The sequence below is a fragment of the Pogoniulus pusillus genome, chromosome 24 (genome assembly GCF_015220805.1).
Source record: "Pogoniulus pusillus isolate bPogPus1 chromosome 24, bPogPus1.pri, whole genome shotgun sequence".
Lineage (NCBI taxonomy): Eukaryota > Metazoa > Chordata > Aves > Piciformes > Lybiidae > Pogoniulus > Pogoniulus pusillus.
This window is the reverse complement of record NC_087287.1, coordinates 6438482-6458021: the sequence shown is the minus strand read 5'-3', so window position 1 is coordinate 6458021 and position 19540 is coordinate 6438482. Positions and strand designations below refer to the sequence as shown.

General features: G+C 53.3%; 1 protein-coding gene across 2 annotated transcripts in view; it reads right to left on the bottom strand.

The window, feature by feature from the left end:
• Positions 1-19540, bottom strand: part of LSP1 (lymphocyte specific protein 1) — a 67255-nt gene that overhangs the window by 20168 nt on the left and 27547 nt on the right. For both annotated transcript variants that reach the window (XM_064163178.1, XM_064163179.1), the window contains exons 2-5: positions 12400-12552; positions 7020-7109; positions 3091-3286; positions 2027-2164 (exon numbers count right to left, since the gene is read on the bottom strand). In XM_064163178.1, the coding sequence (XP_064019248.1) occupies positions 2027-2164; positions 3091-3286; positions 7020-7109; positions 12400-12552 (577 nt within the window). The remainder of the gene's footprint in view (positions 1-2026; positions 2165-3090; positions 3287-7019; positions 7110-12399; positions 12553-19540) is intronic.

The following is a 19540-nucleotide window of genomic DNA, read 5'->3' as shown; positions in this document are numbered from 1 at the left end:
TGTGTTTTGGGCTTGTAGTCACAAAAATTCCAGCCCATAAAAAGGTGTTTGGAAGTGTTTCCTACATTTCCCCACCAGTCCCACTCCAGGGCTATGTTTTGGCCACCTCCACTCTACAGTCTTAACATTAGCATGTGGCCTCCATCCAAACCATGTTCTCCCCTCTTGTTATTTGACTTTAAAAAGGCTTCTCCCTTCAGAAGCAGGGCAGGGGGCTGCTGCCTGCCCTCCCCTCACTCAGAAGCAGGGCAGGGGGCTGCTGCCTGCCCTCCCCTCACTCAGAAGCAGGGCAGGGGGCTGCTGCCTGCCCTCCCCTCACTCAGAAGCAGGGCAGGGGGCTGCTGCCTGCCCTCCCCTCACTCAGAAGCAGGGCAGGGGGCTGCTGCCTGCCCTCCCCTCACTCAGAAGCAGGGCAGGGGGCTGCTGCCTGCCCTCCCCTCACTCAGAAGCAGGGCAGGGGGCTGCTGCCTGCCCTCCCCTCACTCAGAAGCAGGGCAGGGGGCTGCTGCCTGCCCTCCCCTCACTCAGAAGCAGGGCAGGGGGCTGCTGCCTGCCCTCCCCTCACTCAGAAGCAGGGCAGGGGGCTGCTGCCTGCCCTCCCCTCACTCAGAAGCAGGGCAGGGGGCTGCTGCCTGCCCTCCCCTCACTCAGAAGCAGGGCAGGGGGCTGCTGCCTGCCCTCCCCTCACTCAGAAGCAGGGCAGGGGGCTGCTGCCTGCCCTCCCCTCACTCAGAAGCAGGGCAGGGGGCTGCTGCCTGCCCTCCCTAAAGGGAATCCTTCCTCTTACACTCCATTTACTGGTGCAAGAAGAAGAAGCACTCCTGCAATCCTCCTGATCTACTCAGCAAATACTGACCAAGAAGCTAATAGTAAAGATCTAAATGCAGGTACCAGAAGGTCTCCCCAGAGCCTTTTCTTCTCCAGGCTGAACAGCCCCAACTCTCTCAGCCTGCCCCCACACAGGAGGTGCTCCAGCCCTCTGATCATCTCCACAGCCCTCTCTAGACCCTCTCCAGCAGTTCCATATCCTTCTTGTGCTGGAAGCTCCAGAGCTGGAGCCTCACAAGAGCAGAAGGGCAGAATCCCCTCCTTTCACCCCCTGGCCGCTCATCTTTTGACGCAGCCCAGGACACGTTTGGCTTTTGGGCTGCCAGTGACCATTGCTGGCTCATTTTCAACCACCTCATCAACAAGCACTCCCACACTCTCCTCTGCAGGGCTGCTCTCAATGCACTCAGCACCCAGCCTGGATTTGTGCTTGGGATAGCCCCTGCCCAGGAGCAGGACCTTGCAATACCACCCAGCAGATGTTACAGCCTCACCACTCCCCTCACTTCTGCAAGTGACAAGCTTAAGCCTCTCAAAGACCAAAATCCTCTCACTCCAGGAATCACTTCTGTGCCTATTGTATGTAAAGCACAGGCACAGAATGGAGGCTTTGCTGTCAACACAACAGGAGTCAGGAGATGCCATTCAGGCACTGTTAGAAGAGGAAGTGTCACAACAGCAGTGATGGAGGAGGACACCATGCTCCAGAGGTGAGGAATCCCAGATTGTTTAAGTGACTTGAGTCAGAGGGTTGGATTTTATTCTAGGTAAGATAGGGAAATTCCACTGCTTCAGGCTTTTGGGTTGGGTTTTTTCCTCCCCTTGAGGGGAGGGAAGGGAAATTTCATTTTCTGATGAAGTTCACATGTAGTCTTTGACCAAATTCACAAGCTGGAAGCACTGACATCTTCCACAGCATTACAGCATTCCCTGGAGCCCTCAGTGAACTTTAGACTTTTACAGTGATTGGCAAAGTAGACACAGATCGTTACAGCCTCCAACAAAGCAGGGGGAGAGGAGGTTGACAACCAAGGCAGATGAGGGAAACAGATGAAGTGATTTGCCCCAGCCTGCAGCAGGGATGGGCTAACAGGACTCACACTCTGCTAACCTAAGCCCCGGATCACCTTTCCTTGCCGTTAGTTAGGTGCTCTACTGCAATCACTGCCCTGCTGCCAGAGGAGCCCTGAACACCAACCTTGGTGGAGCACACAGCAATGGGATCAGAGGACAGTTCCTCCTCCTCTTCCAGGCTGGCTGGGCTTGGAGCCTCCTGGTGCTTTTCCTGTGTTTCATCATCATCCTCCTCATCTTCAACTCTCCTCCTTTTCTTTTCCTGAGTGTAGAAAAGGAAGAAGGCAGGAAGTGAGCTGCTCAGGCTGTGCACCAGCAGTGGTTTGTCCAGCCCCCTGGGCTTCCTGCTTTATGCTGAGCATACAAACTGAGGTCACATCATCTCATTTCACAATGTCCAGAGAGAAGCTCATCTTGGGGGAGAATCAGAGAAGTTTGGGAGGCTCAGTGTTTTAAAGTGATATGGCAATGGGTCCTTGCATCAGTTCATAGCTATTTCTTACCACTGTTGAGGGAGGAAAATGTGAATTGCTCATTTGGAGGCCACAAGGAGCTGCCTTTAGATAAAGGGGTGGAAGAGGTCACACACCTATCAGGTGCAAAAAGCACACAAGCCTCAGCAAGTCAAAAAGCCATTTACAGCAGAGGATCCATGAGGCTCAACCACCCCAGCTCTAGGGCTTGCACACCACTCCAGATCCAGCTTGGTCTCCTGTTAAACAGCAATTACCCCTCATCAAAAAAGAGCAAAGAGGAGAAACCTCAGCTGGGAGCAATACAAGACTTAGAGAAACATGAAGCCAAAGTGCTCCAGAGGTGCAATAAAGGCTGGGGAGAGGGGAAGAAAAAAAAAGACAAGCAGCAGTAAAATTTAGATTGGAGTTCTCATGGTGGGCTCCTCACTGCCCACAAAAGCCACAGGAGAAATAGCAGCACTTTCCTTCTCAGTGTTGCAAGGAGATGACTAAACCACCACAAACGCTGGGACCAAACACATCACCCTCTTGAGAGAGCTGAGGCTGCCTGCAGCGAGTCCAAGGAGGCACAAGGGTGAGAAGGGCACCAGCCCCAGGCTATGCCATCAAAGCACATCTACCCAGGCTCAATGCCCAGCTGCATAAGCAGCAATAGTGAACTGAGTTCTCAGAAAGCAACCCCAGCTCTCCCACCAGCTCCTCCTGATCCCACCTTTAGTTCAGCTCTCTCTTCTTCATCCTGCTCTTGGACCTGTTCTTCCTCCTGGCACAGCCTTTCTTCCTCCCCAGTAGCCACACTCCCCTCACAGGTCTCCTCTGGGCTGTGCCCATCCATCTGAATCTGTTCCAGTTTGGCTTCTGCCTCCCTCACACCACTGTCCTCTTCTTGATAGGACTGTCGTGGAGATCTAGAAGTGGAGGAGAGAGGTTAAAGAAGCAAACCACATTGTTAGGAGCCTACAGATGCCAGCAGGTACCTCAGACCTCTAGAAATCCCATTTTATCACTCCCCAAAGCCTACAACTTGCAGGGTTTCTTACACACAGTCACTTCATGGTCTCATCCAGCTCTAGGTGCCCAGATCTAACAGCAGTCACATTACACTCCCACATTTTGAGCCTCCAAGGGAATGCAGACAAGAGTTGTGGCAGAGCCAATGGTGTCTGCACCTTTACAGCCTCACCACAGGCAAGATGCTCTGGAAAACAGAGCCTGGACCTCAAGCAGAGGGCACCACCACTGTGATGAGGTGCAGCCAGAATCCTAGGTCAGCCAGCATGCTCTGTGGTCCCCACCCCCGTGGTTCCCAGCATCAATTCAACCTGAGAGCACCAAATAGAGCCTTGTTTGCCTCAACTCATCTTCCCTGCTAACAGAGCTTCCTGCTGGAGGAGGATCCAACCAACAACAGGTCAGCTTCTTTGTCAAAAGTCCCTTTTTCCCTAGCTGGTAAGGTAAGCTCCAGGACTGCACAGCCACCCTGAGCCCAAGACTAAGTTTGGCCCACAGGACTAACTGGCACCTCATGGCACTCATCTCACAGCCCCAGCAAAACAAGGAGTCCCAAAGCAGCCTGGGATCCCCATTGGCTTAGGTTCAGAAACCAAACCAACCATCCCAAAGCCACACACAACAGGATTCTTCTAGATGGCCCTGCTCACTGCAGGGGAATTGGACTAGGTGACCTCTAAGTGTCCCTTCCAACCCAAACTACTCTTAACCCCCTCCAGGTCTCCAAGGCTGCAGAGAGGAGCTCCAAAGCTATGTTTAAGCAGTTGGCTTTGCCAAAGCAGAGCAGCCCATGCCTTTGGGCACAGAGGCAGTGGGAACATGCCACCCTGGAGCTCTCCCTGGCTCACAGCCATGCACCAGGATGTCAGAATAGCTTTCTCCTCCCATCCATCCCCTAGAAGATCACAAGCAAGCCTAGAGAGCTGGCTAGCAGGCAGCAGCCAAAGCACAAGGCTGACTCACCACTTCTGCCTCAACAGCCAGCACCAAAACATGAGGAAAAAAGGTCAAGTAAGACTTTTCCACCCACCCCTTTGCTGCTGAGAAGGCAGCTTCCAGGACATCCATCATCCAGCCCTCCCCACTGACCCCATGGAATAAAAGCTGATGAAGATTTTAGCTCTCTTGGCCTGTTACTATGCATTCTCCCACAACAGCACAGAAACCAGCAGCAAACAGGCTCCAAAGGTCCAGGCAAATAGTTTCTCTTCACCAAGAAACCAACAATGCCTCCAGCTAAAGTACCAGCTCATACTGAAACTGAAGGCCAGCAGAACATGATGGCAGGAGGCCATAGAATGCCTCTGGCACCACAGCAATTTCAGAGAATCAGTCAGGCTCAGAAGGGACCACAAGGATCAGCCAGTTCCAACCCCCCCTGCCATGGCCAGGGACACCTCACACCAGATCAGGCTGGCCACAGCCTCATCCAGCCTGGCCTTAAACACCTCCGGGGATGGGGCCTCAACCACCTCCCTGGGCAACCTGTTCCAGGGTCTCACCACCCTCACAGTGAAGAATCTCTTCCTAACCTCCAGTCTGACTCTACCCATTTCTAGCTTTGTTCCATCCCCTCCAGTCCTATCACTACCTGACAGCCTAAAAAGTCCCTCCCCAGCTTTCTTGTAGTCCCCATACAAGAGGCAGATGGTCCAATACAGCTCCCACTCTCCTGCATGCAGCTTCTACCACAAAGTGAGGAACCAGAAGCAACAAGAAGATATAACTCAAGGAAAGCACAAGCTGTGGTAGGTCCACCCAACAGAGAGCAACTGTCTCCATCCCCCCATTCATAGCCAACACCTAAACACTGTCCAGGTGAGAAAAAAAGACACCTAGTCAGGTAAAAGAGAAGTCAGGAAACCACAACACTGTCCCAGCATGGTGCATGCCCACCAGACCCATAGCCTACCTGTGGTGCCACCACACTCCAAGCCTGTCCCTGTGCAGGACTTTTATAGAGGACAACCACTCACCAGGACACGATACCAGCATCTGCAAGAAGTCTCCCTCCCAGCAAGCCCATCAAACCTAAACTCCTTCATCTGTGCTTCCCAACCAGGCTCCTTTAGAGCTCCACTCATCTCTGATGGGCTTCACCTGCAATGGAGGACACCTCTCCTGCTCAGCAGCCTGCTGCCTCACTAGAGAATCACAGAACCACCAAGCTTAGAAAAGACCTTTATGATCATCAAGCCCAACTGTTAAGCCAGCACAGCCAGGTCACCACTAACCCACATCCTGAAGTGCCTGAGCACCTCCAGGGATGGTGACTCCACCACCTCCTCCTCCCTGGGCAGCCTGTTCCTCTGCCTCACTGTTCTTGCCATAAAGAAATGCTTCCTAATCTCCAACCTAACCCTCCCCTGGCACAACTTCAGCTCATTTCCTATCATCCTATTACCTGATACTAAGGAGAAGAGACCAACCCCCATCTCGCTGCAGCCTCCTTTCAGGGAGCAATGAGGTCTCCCTTCAGCCTCCTCTTCTCCAGGCTCCCTCAGCAGCTTGACAGAAGCCCTCCCTGTTCCCCTAACCCTTCACCAGCTGCATTGCCCTTCTCAGACCAACACCAGCACCACAAACCAAACCCAAGGAGCAATTTGTGGAGAGGATAACACAACCCTTTCCAGCTCATCCTCTTCTGAGGGCCAAGGAGGGAAGAGCAGTAACTGTTCTCCCCAGACAAGCTCATTCAAAAGGGGCTTGGAAAAAAGAGGCAGCACTTCAAAAAGCAGCTGGGGCTGGATTTGCCTCGCTCCCACAGATGTGACAACCAACATCCTGAGGTGCTTGAGCAATGCTGGTGGGGTCAGGGCTGCAAAGGTGCAGCCTGTGGAGAGGTTCAGCTGTGGTGTTTGGGAGAAGGCACGGAAGAGGCCAGCTCTGTTTATTTGCTCAGCTGTAAATATTAATCTTAGGCAATTTTTTCCAGTCTCAGGGGTAAAGAAGAGGCTTTGTCATCACTGGGCCAGAGCTGCCCACGAAATCAAGCTGCTGAGAGAGCTGACCTGCAGAGTTCCTGTGCAGGTAGATGGTGGTGTCCAAGGGAAGTGGTTAAGGCAGGAGTATGGATCAGCTCAGCAAGGGCTGAGACATAGGAGGTGGGGACTGAGCAGCTGGCAGATGAGCAACTTTCTGGGCTCTTTGCTGCCTGTTTTTCTCCTGCTGGAAGAGAAGTCTAGCACAAGGTGGGCTGAAGCCATAACACTTCACTCTGCTGTCATGAGCCAGGAAGCAGCAGTAACTTTAGAACAGCTTTTTAGGCTGGCCTGGATTGTGTTAGAGGCCATTTCAGCCCCTGCAGCAGCTCAGGTGGCTTAAATCTGCTGTTGTCACTCCTCCAAGCCCAAGGCAAAGTCCTGGCCGGCTGCCACTGCTGGGAAGTGCAAAGCTCAATCCAAACATCCCTGGTGCCTGGGGCGGTTCCCCAGCCTCTTCCTCTCTGCTAGCCCAAATGGCATGAGGACAGCACTGACCCCAGCAGCCCTGCCCGATGATGCTCCAGCCTCTGGCTTTGTTCTGTGTGTGCTAGGCTTGACCTGGGCTGGGTCACCCCTCCGTGGAGATGCTCCTTTTTGATGGGGTTTGTTGATTCCACTCCCTTTGGTCCAGTTGTGTCCTACCCACCTCTGTTTGCGCTGCTCAAGCTTCTGGGACCAGTCACTGAAGCCCTCATCCTCCTCCAGCTCTGAAGTCCCAGATGGCTTAAAGTCATAGCTGAAACAGCAAGAAGGAAAATTAGGGGGAGAGAGATGCACATAAACCCCAAACATGCCCTGAAAGACCCCCAGTTATTTCGTGCTCTTCCCTCTGGCTGCTGCCAAATCCCATTTGAAGCTTTATCCTCTTTGTCATGTGCTTAGGAGCACTCCTGTGCAAAGAGGGTCTCTTGAGGCATCACTGCAAGGTAGAGAGGAAGAAGGAGCAACTCCACATCCCTACCAGGAGCCTGCTTGGTCTCTGGTGCTGCACACAGGCAAGCAGAGGGCAAGCAGCGTATTAAAACTTCTGCATCAGTGCTGGCCCTAACTTGTTTGGACCAAAGGCACTTCCAGCTCAGGTGCTGCTTGTCCTACACATGTGCACAGCCCCAGAGAAAAGACAGGAGCCAGAGTTAGCCTGAGTGGATCACTGAGTAAGGAAGGAGTAAAGACTCAGAGCTCAGGACACAAGCTTCAGTTCATAGGTTCTAGAATGGTTTGAGTTGGAAGGGACCTTAAAGATCACCTAGACCCAACCTGCTGGGGCAGGGACATCTTCTGCAAGCCCAGGCTGCTCAAAGCCTCAGCCAGCCTGACCTTGGACACTTCCAGAGATGAGGCAGCTACAGATTCTCTGGGCACTGCCTCACCAAATTCACAGCATAGATCTTTGTGGTTATGTCTAATCTTTCAGTCTGCAGCTGTTACCCTTTCTCCTATCACTGTGCTTCCCAGAGAAGAGTCACACCTCAGCTTTCTGAGCAGCTCCTTGAAGCACTGCAAGGTCACCAGGTCTCCTGGACCCTTCTCTTCTCCAGGCTCAACAAGCCCAACCCTCTCAGCTTGGCCTCACAGCAGAGCCCTGCCAGCATTGCTGTGGCCTCCTCTGGCCCTGCCCCAACAGGTCCCTGTCTGTGTTGTGCTGAGGACTCCAGAGCTGCCCCAGCACTGCAGGGACAGGGCTCAGCAGAGCACAGCAGAGGGACAGAATCCCCTCCCTGTCCTGCTGCCCATGCTGCTGGGGACAGGCTGGCAGCACTCAGTGCCAGCTCATCACCCACTAGAATCCAATGCTGGATCTTGCTGGGCCAGGCTTCACCAGGAGGGTGTTCCTTTTTCTCTGGCCATCCCCTGGTCTCCACTGCAGCTGCTGACAGCCACCTGGGCTTGCTCATGCAGCCAGGGTCAGCCCTGGCTATTAATCTTCTGAAAAGCTTTGCTTTCCCTTGTGTAAACACTTCCCTCAGCTCTTCCCGTGCTGGGACACATCCCATCCATGTCACTGCTGTTTGTGCAAACCCTCCCCCAGCACTTCCTTGTGCCAAAGGGACAGAGTGAAGCTTCTCCCCTCTCTGCCCCTCACTAAAAGAGAAATAACCTGCCAAATGGTGGCTTTGCAGGAAGAATCACAGAGGTGCTTTGGGTGGAAAAGATCTTGAAGCTCATCCAGTCCAAGTGTTCTCCAACTCTACCAAGGCTGGTGCTAAACCATGTCCCTCAGCATCACACCTATGTCTCCTCTGGACACCTCCACGCATGGCCTTGGGAGCTGGAGGGATGGAACTCAGCTTCAGCAGGGCTGGGCTGGCTCTGTGCCTTCCCTGGGGGCATGTTAGCAGAGGGTCTGATCAGTTCCCAAACAGCACTGTTCAGCCTCCTTTGCTCCTTGAGAGATTCTCCAGTGGCTTCAGCGCAGATTTGTGGTCAGGACCACAAGCACCAAAGCAATTCTGCCTCGGGCATCATCAGTGCTGCAGCTCATCTGAAGCCCTGAGCAGAATCCCATCCTGATTCTGCTTCAAATCAAAGTCTTCTCCTGGGGCATCCCCAAGCTTCTGCTGCACATGCTGCACAGTGGGTTGCCCAGGGAGGTGTCTAAGGCCAGGCTCAATGGGGCTCTGGGCAGCCTGATCTAGGGTAGGGTGTCCCTGCCCATGGCAGGGGGGGTGGAGGTAGATGATCCTTGTGGTCCCTTCCAACCCTGACTGATTCTATGATTCTATGCTGCAGGAGACAATCCAGTCCTGGATGCAGCATCCTAAACTTAAGCAGCCTCACCACTCAAAGGTCTAAGGAGATGCTGAAGCATGGCAGGAGCTGAGCTGTGTTCACACATGTGGCTGAGCAGCTGGTTTTGGTGCATCCCCCTGTGAGCACGCCCGGAGAGGGTGCATGATTTTGCAAACCCTCAGAGAAATGCTCCATATTTCAAGACAGGGAGGTCATGGAGGAGGCCAAGAGTCTCCTGACACCTCCTGAGAGGCCAGAAAGGCAAGGCAAAGGCTCACTCATGGATCTGAACCTCTGAAATGTGAACTAACCTGGGAGTGCCACATCCTAACTCCCAGGTGATATGACCACCCTGCGTCCCAGAACCAGCTGTGAAGCTGCCACCTCCTCAGGCCAATGTTTGCAATGAGGCTGCCCACCCAGGACCCCTGGCTGAGAGGCAAATTGCCTTGTGAATGCAAGGAAAGGAATAAGAAAACCCCAATGATCCTGATGCGTGGACAGCACACATCTGGTGCTGGCAGCTGTGTGTCCTGGGAGGTCTGTGGCTCTGCACAGCAGAAGGGTGTTGGCAGAGGGACAGCTGGGGTCACACGAGTGCATGTGACAGGCTCAAAGCCAGAAGAGAACAGGAGGATCCAGCCCAGCCCCTGCCATATCCTGGGCTAATCCCCAGCAGCATGGGCAGCAGGACAGGGAGGGGATTCTGCCCCTCTGCTGTGCCCTGCTGAGATCCCCCTGCAGTGCTGGGGCAGCTCTGGAGTCCTCAGCACAGACAGGGACCTGTTGGAGCAGGGTGAGAGGAGACCACAGCAGTGATGGCAGGGCTGGAAGCTCTCTGCTGTAAGGCTGAGTCGGGATTGTTCAGCCTGGAGAAGAGAAGGCTCCAGGAGACCTTCTGGTGCTTTTCAGGACTTAAATGGGCTGCTCAGAAAGCTGGGGCCAGACTTCTGAGCAGGGCCTGTTGTGACAGGACAAGGGTGAGTGGTCTGAACTAAAAAATGGGAGATTCAGACTAGAGAGAAGGAAGAAATGTTTGACACTGAGGGTGGTGAGACCTTGGCCCAGGTTGCCCAGAGAGGTGGCAAATGTCTCATCCCTGGAACCATTGCAGGTCAGGTTGTTTGGGGCACTGAGCAACCTGCTCCAGTTGTAGATGTCCCTGCTGACTGTGGGGGGATTGGACTTTAAAGGTCACCTTCTGGTGCCCTTTCAGTGCTCTACAGGGCTGTTAAGAAGGATAGGGAGGAATCTTCACCAGAAAATGTAATCACAGGACAAGGAGTAATGGTTTCAAAATGAAAGAGAAGAGATTCAGCAGATTCAGACTAGAAGAGAAGGACATTTTTGCCACTAAGAGCAGTAAGAGCCTGTCCCAGGCTGCCCAGAGAGGTGGGAGATGCCCCATCCCCAGAACCATTGCAGGTCAGGCTGTCTGGGACTCTGAGCAACCTGCTCTAGTTGCAGATGTCCCTGCTGAGTGCAGCAGGGTTGGGCAAGATGTCCTTGGAAGCTCCCTCCCAACCCAAACCAGTCTATCATTCCATCAGCACGGAGCAGGGAGCAAAACATCTCATTTCAGGCATTGTTCTTCTTGTCATTGCCCCTCCACAGACGTTCAAGCACTCCATCAAGCTTGAGCAACACCAAGGATCCCACAGGGTCAGCAGTGTGTCTGCTCCCATCCCGTGGGATCAGGGCTGCTGCTGTGTGCCAAATCACAGCCTTCCCCCCACCCCCATAAAGCAGAGTCCTGAGATCTCCTTTGCCATTTCAAAGACCTTTTTGAGTGCTCAGCCAGCCCCTGTGTGCAGGGGGGTGGCAAAGCTAACAATTATTATTGCTTCCAGCACTTCTGTTTGCTTTCAGGGCAGGCTGCAGGGAGTTTGCCTGCGGAATATCACTGCCTGCATGCCCACAGAAGACTTTGAAGCTTCTTTGCAATGCTTTTAGGGCAAGAAAATGAACAAATCTCCAACAATATTGAATGGAGCTGGGGGGAAAAAAAGCCCTGAAAAAAATTAGATTTTTATATATAACTTTTGCTCTTTTCCCATGGAATTGAAGCTGCTGCAGCTTCTCTCCAACTCTAATCCCAAATGCAGCCACTGCTTTTCCACTGTGTTTAATATGGTTTGGAATAAGCTGAACACATGCACAGTGTTCAAGGCAGAGTTTGGCAACTCGGGGTGCAGACTGGCTTTTGTGTCAGCTCCAGAGCTGCAGAGCACCTGAGCTGCTGAACTGTGGCCATAGAGATGCTGCAGTGGAATGCTGCTACAGGATGCTGTGGTGGGAAGATGCAGTGGAATGTTGCAGTGGGATGCTGTGGTGGGAAGATGCAGTGGAATGTTGCAGTGGGATGCTGTGGTGGGAAGATGCAGTGGAATGTTGCAGTGGGATGCTGTGGTGGGAAGATGCAGTGGAATGTTGCAGTGGGATGCTGTGGTGGGAAGATGCAGTGGAATGTTGCATTGGGATGCTGTGGTGGGAAGATGCAGTGGAATGTTGCAGTGGGATGCTGTGGTGGGAAGATGCAGTGGAATGTTGCATTGGGATGCTGTGGTGGGAAGATGCAGTGGAATGATGCAGTGGATTACTGCAGTGGGATGCTGTGGTGAGATGTTGCTGTGGGATGTTGCTGCAGAGTGCTGGAGACAGGAGCTGTGATCCTATCCCTTCTCCAGGGGTTTCCTCTCTGGCAGCAGATATCTCACCATCTCCAGAAATGTCCCCAGCACCAGCCCCATTAAAGAATCAAGTTAATGTTACCCTTGGAGCTGCTCCACACTCCCCAGTGCTCAGGCAGCATCCTTGAGGGAGGACGGGGAGCCCTGTCAGAAGAGGGGAGCCCTCACTTGGTCACCAGCACCATGACCAGCCCAGGGCTGTGTGTCACACCCTCAGACACATGTCTGTCTTCTCACCCATCAGCACTTCCCTCAGTTTAGGCAATGGATGACTGACAAGTCAAAATGTAAGCAGGCGGTGGGGGTCTCCCTGCCCAAGCCCAGCCTTACCCAGGCTGCCCTAGTTTCAACTCTCAGAGCAGTAAATCACCCACTCCCTCCCCACCCCCACCCCCCAAGAAACCCAACCAGCAAAGCAGGGAGTTTGGCTTTCCCTGCCCAAGCCAAAACAGACTCTTTGTTTAGTCTGGACTACATCCCCACCCCAAACTTCTGTTGGAACCTCCCCAAACCATCCCAAACACCACTGACACCCGCTCTGTGGGGGCAGCAGGGCTTTGCAGTGAGATGAGGTTGCTGAAGGGTTTATCCACGAGTGTTTCTTACTGGTTTTCCTCTGCTGGACCCCCACTCTCCGAGCAGGAGACGGTGCCATTCAAGCCCTCCTCCGCCTGGGATCTCAGCTGCTTCTCCCGCTCCCGCCGCCGCCGCTCTCTGGCTGCCTCCTCCTCGTCTTCCACGCTCCACTGTGCTGTCAGCCTGTCAAGCCAGAGGGAAAACTTATCCTTAGCCATCGGGCAGTGCCTGTGACACCCAGCAACAAGCCCCTGAGGTGCCTGGCCTCCCCCCAGCAAGTGGAGGGCTCCTGCTGAGGAGTCTTCCCACTATGAGTGGTGGTACTCAAAGCGGCATCTCCATCTCCATCAGCAGAGGGACCAGCGGATAAGGTGGGACACATGGGCTAGGAGAGGGGTCCAGGAGAGCCTTTCCCAACCCTGAGGAATATGAAATCACAAGATCATTTTGCTTGGAAAAGACCTTCAAGATCAACAAGTCCAACAAGCCTCTAACGCTACCAAGGCTGGAGCTAAACCATGCCCCTCAGCACTGCATCTCTGCTTCTTCTCAACACCTCCAGGGATGGGCATCCAACCACCTCCCTGGGCAGCCTCTCTCTTCCAGTCCCCACAGGTCAATCTGCTGAGTAGGAGACACAGTTTGACATCAGTTCAGACTGAAGCAAAGGGCTTGTGGAAAGGAGAAGGAAAAGTTTGGTGCCTTTCACTCCAAGAAGGACATTGAGGTGTTGGGGTGGTTCCAGAGAAGGAAAACAAGGAGCATGAGTCTTGTGAGGAGTGGTTGAGGGAATTGGAGACAGGAGGATAGAGGGAGACCTTCTGGCTCCCTGCAGCTCCCTGAAAAGAGCTTAGAGAGAGATGTGCAGGTGGAGGTCAGTCATCTTCCAAGTAACAAGTGACAGGACAAGGGGAAATGGCCAGAAGTTTCAAAAAGGGAGGTTTAGGTTGAATGTTAGAAGAAAGTTCTTCACTGAAAGGGCTCTCAAACACTGCAACAGGCTGCCCAGGGCAGTGGTGGAATCCCCATACCTGGAGGTTTTCAAAACCAGTATAGATGTGGTGCTGAGGGCCACAGTTCAGCAGTGACCTGGCAGTGCTGGGTTAATAATTGAACTTGATGATCTTCAAGATCTTTTCCAACCAAACCCATCCTCTGACTCTGTGTAAAAGACTCCTAAAATGCCTGAGTTGGGATTTCTTTCCTCCCAGGCTGAGTGAACATGGGGCACATTTCAGCTGACCCCAGAAGTGCCACTCTGCCCAGCTTTGCCCACAGCCTGGACTGTGAACCATACAAGGGGGCCTCACTTCACCGTAGGCATCATGAGGGTGTTGCTTTCAGCTGAGGTTCAGGGCAGATCTCCCTCTCTTCCAGCAAAGCAAACACCAACCACAGGTGGGTATTTGGTTCAAGAAACGTTTGGCTTTTCTGATGACACCATGACCCTTGGCAGCCTCTCCAGGGGGCGCTCACTGGGAGTGTACTTTGCTGGCAGGACTGATGAGCTTGGCCCTGGTTATCATCCCTTTGCAGAGCAGTCCCACCCCAATCCTGGCAGGAAGCTGGAGGTGACCCCCCACAGCCCTGCTCTCCCCAGTTCCCACCTCCCCAAGGAGGCAGAGCCATTTGGAGCCAGGTCACCTAATCCTGCTGAGCCCACAGGGACCCAGATCCCAGCACTGGGCTTCATCCAGGAGCAGATCCCAGGACTGAGCTCCATCGCTATGTAATTCCTGCCTGCCCTGTTTCGGGTGGGGTTGTAACTTCAGCTGCCCTTTCCCCTCCTGCCTCCTGCCTACCCCTTGGCACCTTGGCTCTCCGTGGGGAACAAAGCAGACCCACAGCAGAGCCCAGGCTCCCCTCCTCCCTTTCTCTGCTCGCCCCACACTCCTATTTCTTGTTTTCACCCAGGTTCCCATAGAAACCCTTGTCTAAGGGGCTGGCAGGAAGCCACCGTGCTGTTGTGTGATATTTTTTCCCCCCTTCTCTCTCTCTTTTTTTTTTAATACATAAATGAAGTCATTCATTAAACTCTGCCACCATCTCCCTCCCTCGTGTGACAGCTCCAGATAGGCTCCCATCGCAGAAGCCTCTTAACCCTCTCCCGTCTGCAGCGCCCCGGTTAGGAGATGCAGGGTCCAGGACCGATCCGATTGGGATTGAATTCCTTCATCCCCTTGGGAAAGCACTGCAGAAGCAGCACTGCACTGACAAACCCCTTCTCCAGCTTGGCCAGGGTGCCCAGGAGAGCCCAGATGAGGTCCTCCCCAAAGCGTTTAAGCTGTCTGCCGGTGTGAGAGCAGCCATGGTTGGCAGCCCTCTCGCTTCCCCAGTTGGATGTGACTAACTCTCTCCCCATGACCTCACCGGCTCGCTATTCTGTCCCTGCGTCCTCACAACAGGCTGAGGACAGAGCTGGGGGCGACTGTTTTGGGGAGAAGGATTGTTCTGGAGTAGCAGGGAAATGATCTTTCCCAGCAAAGCAGCCTCCGAGTTGCCCACCGCTGGCGCTGCCATGCTGGGGTTGCAGTGCTGGAAGCTCCATGCCTGCTCCTTCGCAGCAATCAGGGTTGTGGGGAAAGGGCAACAAAGCTGCTGTAGGGTCTGGAGAATCTTATGAGGAGCAGCTGAGGGAATTGGAGTGGCTTAGCCTGGAGAAGAGGAGGCTGAGGGGAGACTTCATTGCTCTCTACAGCTCTCTGAAAGGAGGTTGGAGTGAGGTGGGGGTTGGTCTCTTCTCCCTAGTATCAGAGAGTGATTTGCCATTGGAATGCGCTGCCCAGGGAGGTGGTGGAGTCACCATCCCTGGAGGTGTTCAAGCAAAGACTGGATGAGGCACTTAGTGCCATGGTCTGGTTGATTGGACAGGGGTGGGTGCTAGGTTGGTTTAGATAAGCTTGGAAAGGTGATAGGTTGGACTGGATGAGCTTGGAAGGGTGCTAGGTTGGAGTGGATGATCTTGGAGGTTTCTTCCATCCTAGTTGATTCTATGATTCTAAGAAGAAGAAAGGACCTGAAATTGTGCCAGGGAAGGTTTAAATTAGAGATTAGGAAACATTTCTTTCCTGCAAGAGTGGTCAAGGATTGAAACAAGCTGCCCAGGAAGGTGATGGAGTCACCATCCCTGGAGGTGCTCACGAAACATGTGGACATGGCACTTTGGGACACAGTTTAGTGGCTGTGGTGGTGTTAGGTCAATGTTTGGACCTGATGATCTTAGAGGTCTTTTCCAGCCAAAACAATTCTATGATTCTATCAAGCCTCCACTCACCCTGAGGTTCAGAAATGCCATCACTCTCCAGTAAACACCTAAAACCAGGTTACTGGTGGGATTGGAGCTCACCCTCCTGCACAAACAAGCTGGCAGAAGAGCAAGGCTAAATAAGAGATGCTTTGGGGTAGTCACACTGAGAAGCAGAGGGAAAAGGATGATTCCTCTTTGACCTAGCAGCACACATATTTGTCTTCAGTGAGAAAACAAACAACCCAACCCAACCAACAACAAAAACCACACCAAACCAACCAAATCACAACCCTGAAACAAGCAAGAGACCAAACGCTGCCAAGGTCCTTGCACTTGGACCAGGCGTAAAGGTTTGCTGGGGCACAGAGGGAATGATGCCATTTGAGTTTGGATGAGGCTGAATGTGAGGAGAGGGTCAGCTGTTAAATTGCCTTTGAAAGCAAAAAGGTGGAAAGATTTCATTTCCACGTGGTTGCCCTTGCTGCAGCAGGGGCTGCGCTCTGCCCCCTTCGCTCTAATTGCTCCCAATCACATTAGGGAGCTCCTCGTGTTCAGCCTGTGGTGGGACAGCACAATCACCTTACCCACTGCTGGGAATAACTGCCCAGCACTCTGGGCTCAGGCTGGTACCCCTGGGTATGTCTGCTTCTCCTCCAGACAGCCCTTCCCTAGCCAAGTCTCAGGCTGGAGAGTTGAGTGCAGTCGTGAAGTTCAACCAGGGCAAGCATAAGGTCCTGCTGCTGGGGAGGAACAACAGTGAGGGGTGACCTGCTGGAAAACAGCTCTCTGGAGAAGAAGAACAACAGTACAGTGAGGGGTGACCTGCTGGGAAACAGCTCTCTGGAGAAGATGAACAGTACAGTGAGGGGTGACCTGCTGGAAAACAGCTCTCTGGAGAAGATGAACAGTACAGTGAGGGGTGACCTGCTGGGAAACAGCTCTCAGGAGAAGATGAACAGTACAGTGAGGGGTGATCTGCTGGAAAACAGCTCTCTGGAGAAGATGAACAGTACAGTGAGGGGTGACCTGCTGGAAAACAGCTCTCAGGAGAAGATGAACAGTACAGTGAGGGGTGATCTGCTGGAAAACAGCTCTCTGGAGAAGATGAACAGTACAGTGAGGGGTGACCTGCTGGAAAACAGCTCTCAGGAGAAGATGAACAGTACAGTGAGGGGTGATCTGCTGGAAAACAGCTCTCAGGAGAAGATGAACAGTACAGTGAGGGGTGACCTGCTGGAAAACAGCTCTCTGGAGAAGAACAGTACAGTGAGGGGTGACCTGCTGGGAAACAGCTCTCAGGAGAAGATGAACAGTACAGTGAGGGGTGATCTGCTGGAAAACAGCTCTCAGGAGAAGATGAACAGCACAGTGAGGGGTGATCTGCTGGGAAACAGCTCTCAGGAGAAGATGAACAGTACAGTGAGGGGTGATCTGCTGGGAAACAGCTCTCAGGAGAAGATGAACAGTACAGTGAGGGGTGACCTGCTGGAAAACAGCTCTCTGGAGAAGATGAACAGTACAGTGAGGGGTGACCTGCTGGAAAACAGCTCTCTGGAGAAGATGAACAGTACAGTGAGGGGTGACCTGCTGGAAAACAGCTCTCTGGAGAAGATGAACAGTACAGTGAGGGGTGATCTGCTGGAAAACAGCTCTCTGGAGAAGATGAACAGTACAGTGAGGGGTGATCTGCTGGAAAACAGCTCTCAGGAGAAGATGAACAGTACAGTGAGGGGTGATCTGCTGGAAAACAGCTCTCTGGAGAAGATGAACAGTACAGTGAGGGGTGACCTGCTGGAAAACAGCTCTCTGGAGAAGATGAACAGTACAGTGAGGGGTGATCTGCTGGAAAACAGCTCTCTGGAGAAGATGAACAGTACAGTGAGGGGTGATCTGCTGGAAAACAGCTCTCAGGAGAAGATGAACAGTACAGTGAGGGGTGATCTGCTGGAAAACAGCTCTCAGGAGAAGATGAACAGTACAGTGAGGGGTGACCTGCTGGAAAACAGCTCTCTGGAGAAGATGAACAGTACAGTGAGGGGTGATCTGCTGGAAAACAGCTCTCTGGAGAAGATGAACAGTACAGTGAGGGGTGACCTGCTGGAAAACAGCTCTCTGGAGAAGATGAACAGTACAGTGAGGGGTGACCTGCTGGGAAACAGCTCTCAGGAGAAGATGAACAGTACAGTGAGGGGTGACCTGCTGGGAAACAGCTCTCAGGAGAAGATGAACAGTACAGTGAGGGGTGATCTGCTGGAAAACAGCTCTCTGGAGAGGAACAACAGAACAGTGAGGGGTGACTTGCTGGAGAACAGCTCTCTGGAGAACAACAGTACAGTGAGGGGTGGCCTGCTGGAAAACAGCTCTCTGGAGAAGAAGAACACTCACCTAGGAGTGCTGGTGGACAAGTTCACCATGAACCAGCCCCTGTGGCCAGGAAAGCCAATGGTCTGCTGGGATGCATAAAGGAGAGTGTGGCCAGCAGGCTGAGGGAGGTTCTCCTATCCCTCTGCTCTGCCCTAGGGAGGCCATATGAGCCTGGTACTGGGTCCAGTTCTGGGCTCCCTGGTTCAAGAGAGACAGGGAACTAAACAAGAGAGTACAGTGGAGGCTACAAAGATGATGAGAGGCCTGGAGCATTTCTGTGAGGAGGAAAGGCTCAGAGCCCTGGGGCTGTTGAGCCTGGAGAAGAGACTTCTCAATGCTCAGAAAGAGCTAAAGGGTGGGCAAGAGGATGGGGACAGACTCTTTTCAGTGGTGCCTACTGAATGGGCACAAAATGGAGCCCAGGAGGTTCCATCTGAACAGGAGAAACCTGTTTGCTGGGAGGATGCTGAAGCCCTGAAGCAGACTGCCCAGAGAGGCTGTGGAGTCTCCTTCTCTCTGGAGATCACCTGGCCATTGTGATCTGCCCCTGCTTTAGCCGGGGATTGGACTGGAAGATCTCCAGAGCTCCCTTCCAAGCCCCACCATGCTGGGATTCTGTGAAGAAGCAGGCTATAGCTGCCAGTGGGACCCAACACAGGGTGGGGAAATGGGAAACAAGAAGACATGAAGCTTGAAGACTTGCAAGATGATCTACAGCATTCTACACTCCTGCATCCAGCCACCTGCCCCTGCAGAGAGATTTCCCCATGAGGAGAAGGAACATTCACCCCCCTCACACAGACATTAGGGAGACTAGATATGGGGAAAAGGGAGGGAAGAGAGACCCCTTCATTGCCCAGGAGCTATGGCAAGGCTTGCTCTGGCAAGACCTCATCACAGAGCCAGATCATTTCTCTTATGGGGTCCCTAGATCTCTGCAAACAGCTTTTGGAGGTCTTGGGCTGAGGCAAAACACTTTGTGGGAAGGGTTTATCTCTGCCTGAGGAAGTGAGGAGATCTTGCAGGTCCAAGGACTGATTGGAAGCACTTCAGCTCAGCTTTGGCCGTGCAGTTACAGTTTGCCAAGCAGCTGGGATGCTCAGACATTTCCTGATCCAGCTCTTGACTTCACCTCTCTGCAGACCCCCAGCCAAGGCTTCCCCTTTGCCCTGCAGAACACCTCCTGCTGCTGCAGCACAGCGATACAGGCACCCGTGCTCCAGCTGCTCCACTCCACACGGCCCTGGAAGCCTGCTCCAGACAGGCCAGCAGCACTGGGAAGGTCACGTTTCCTTTGGGCAACTCCTCACCAGCACTTGAGGGGATGATGATACTCAGGCAAGGGAAAATTCTGGCACCAGCCGAGCTGTGCTCAAGGGAAGCGCTGCAGAGCCGAGCAGCCTTCTGCACGGCGCGAAGGAAGCTTTGCTGGCCCCAGCCCAACCTTCAGCAGTGCAGCTCATGCCAGAAAGGAAAATGAAAAACCTCCCAGAGGCTTGGGGCTTTGCAGACCTGTGCCAGAAAACCCCAGGAACCCCCTACCAGCACGTTGGACATTCC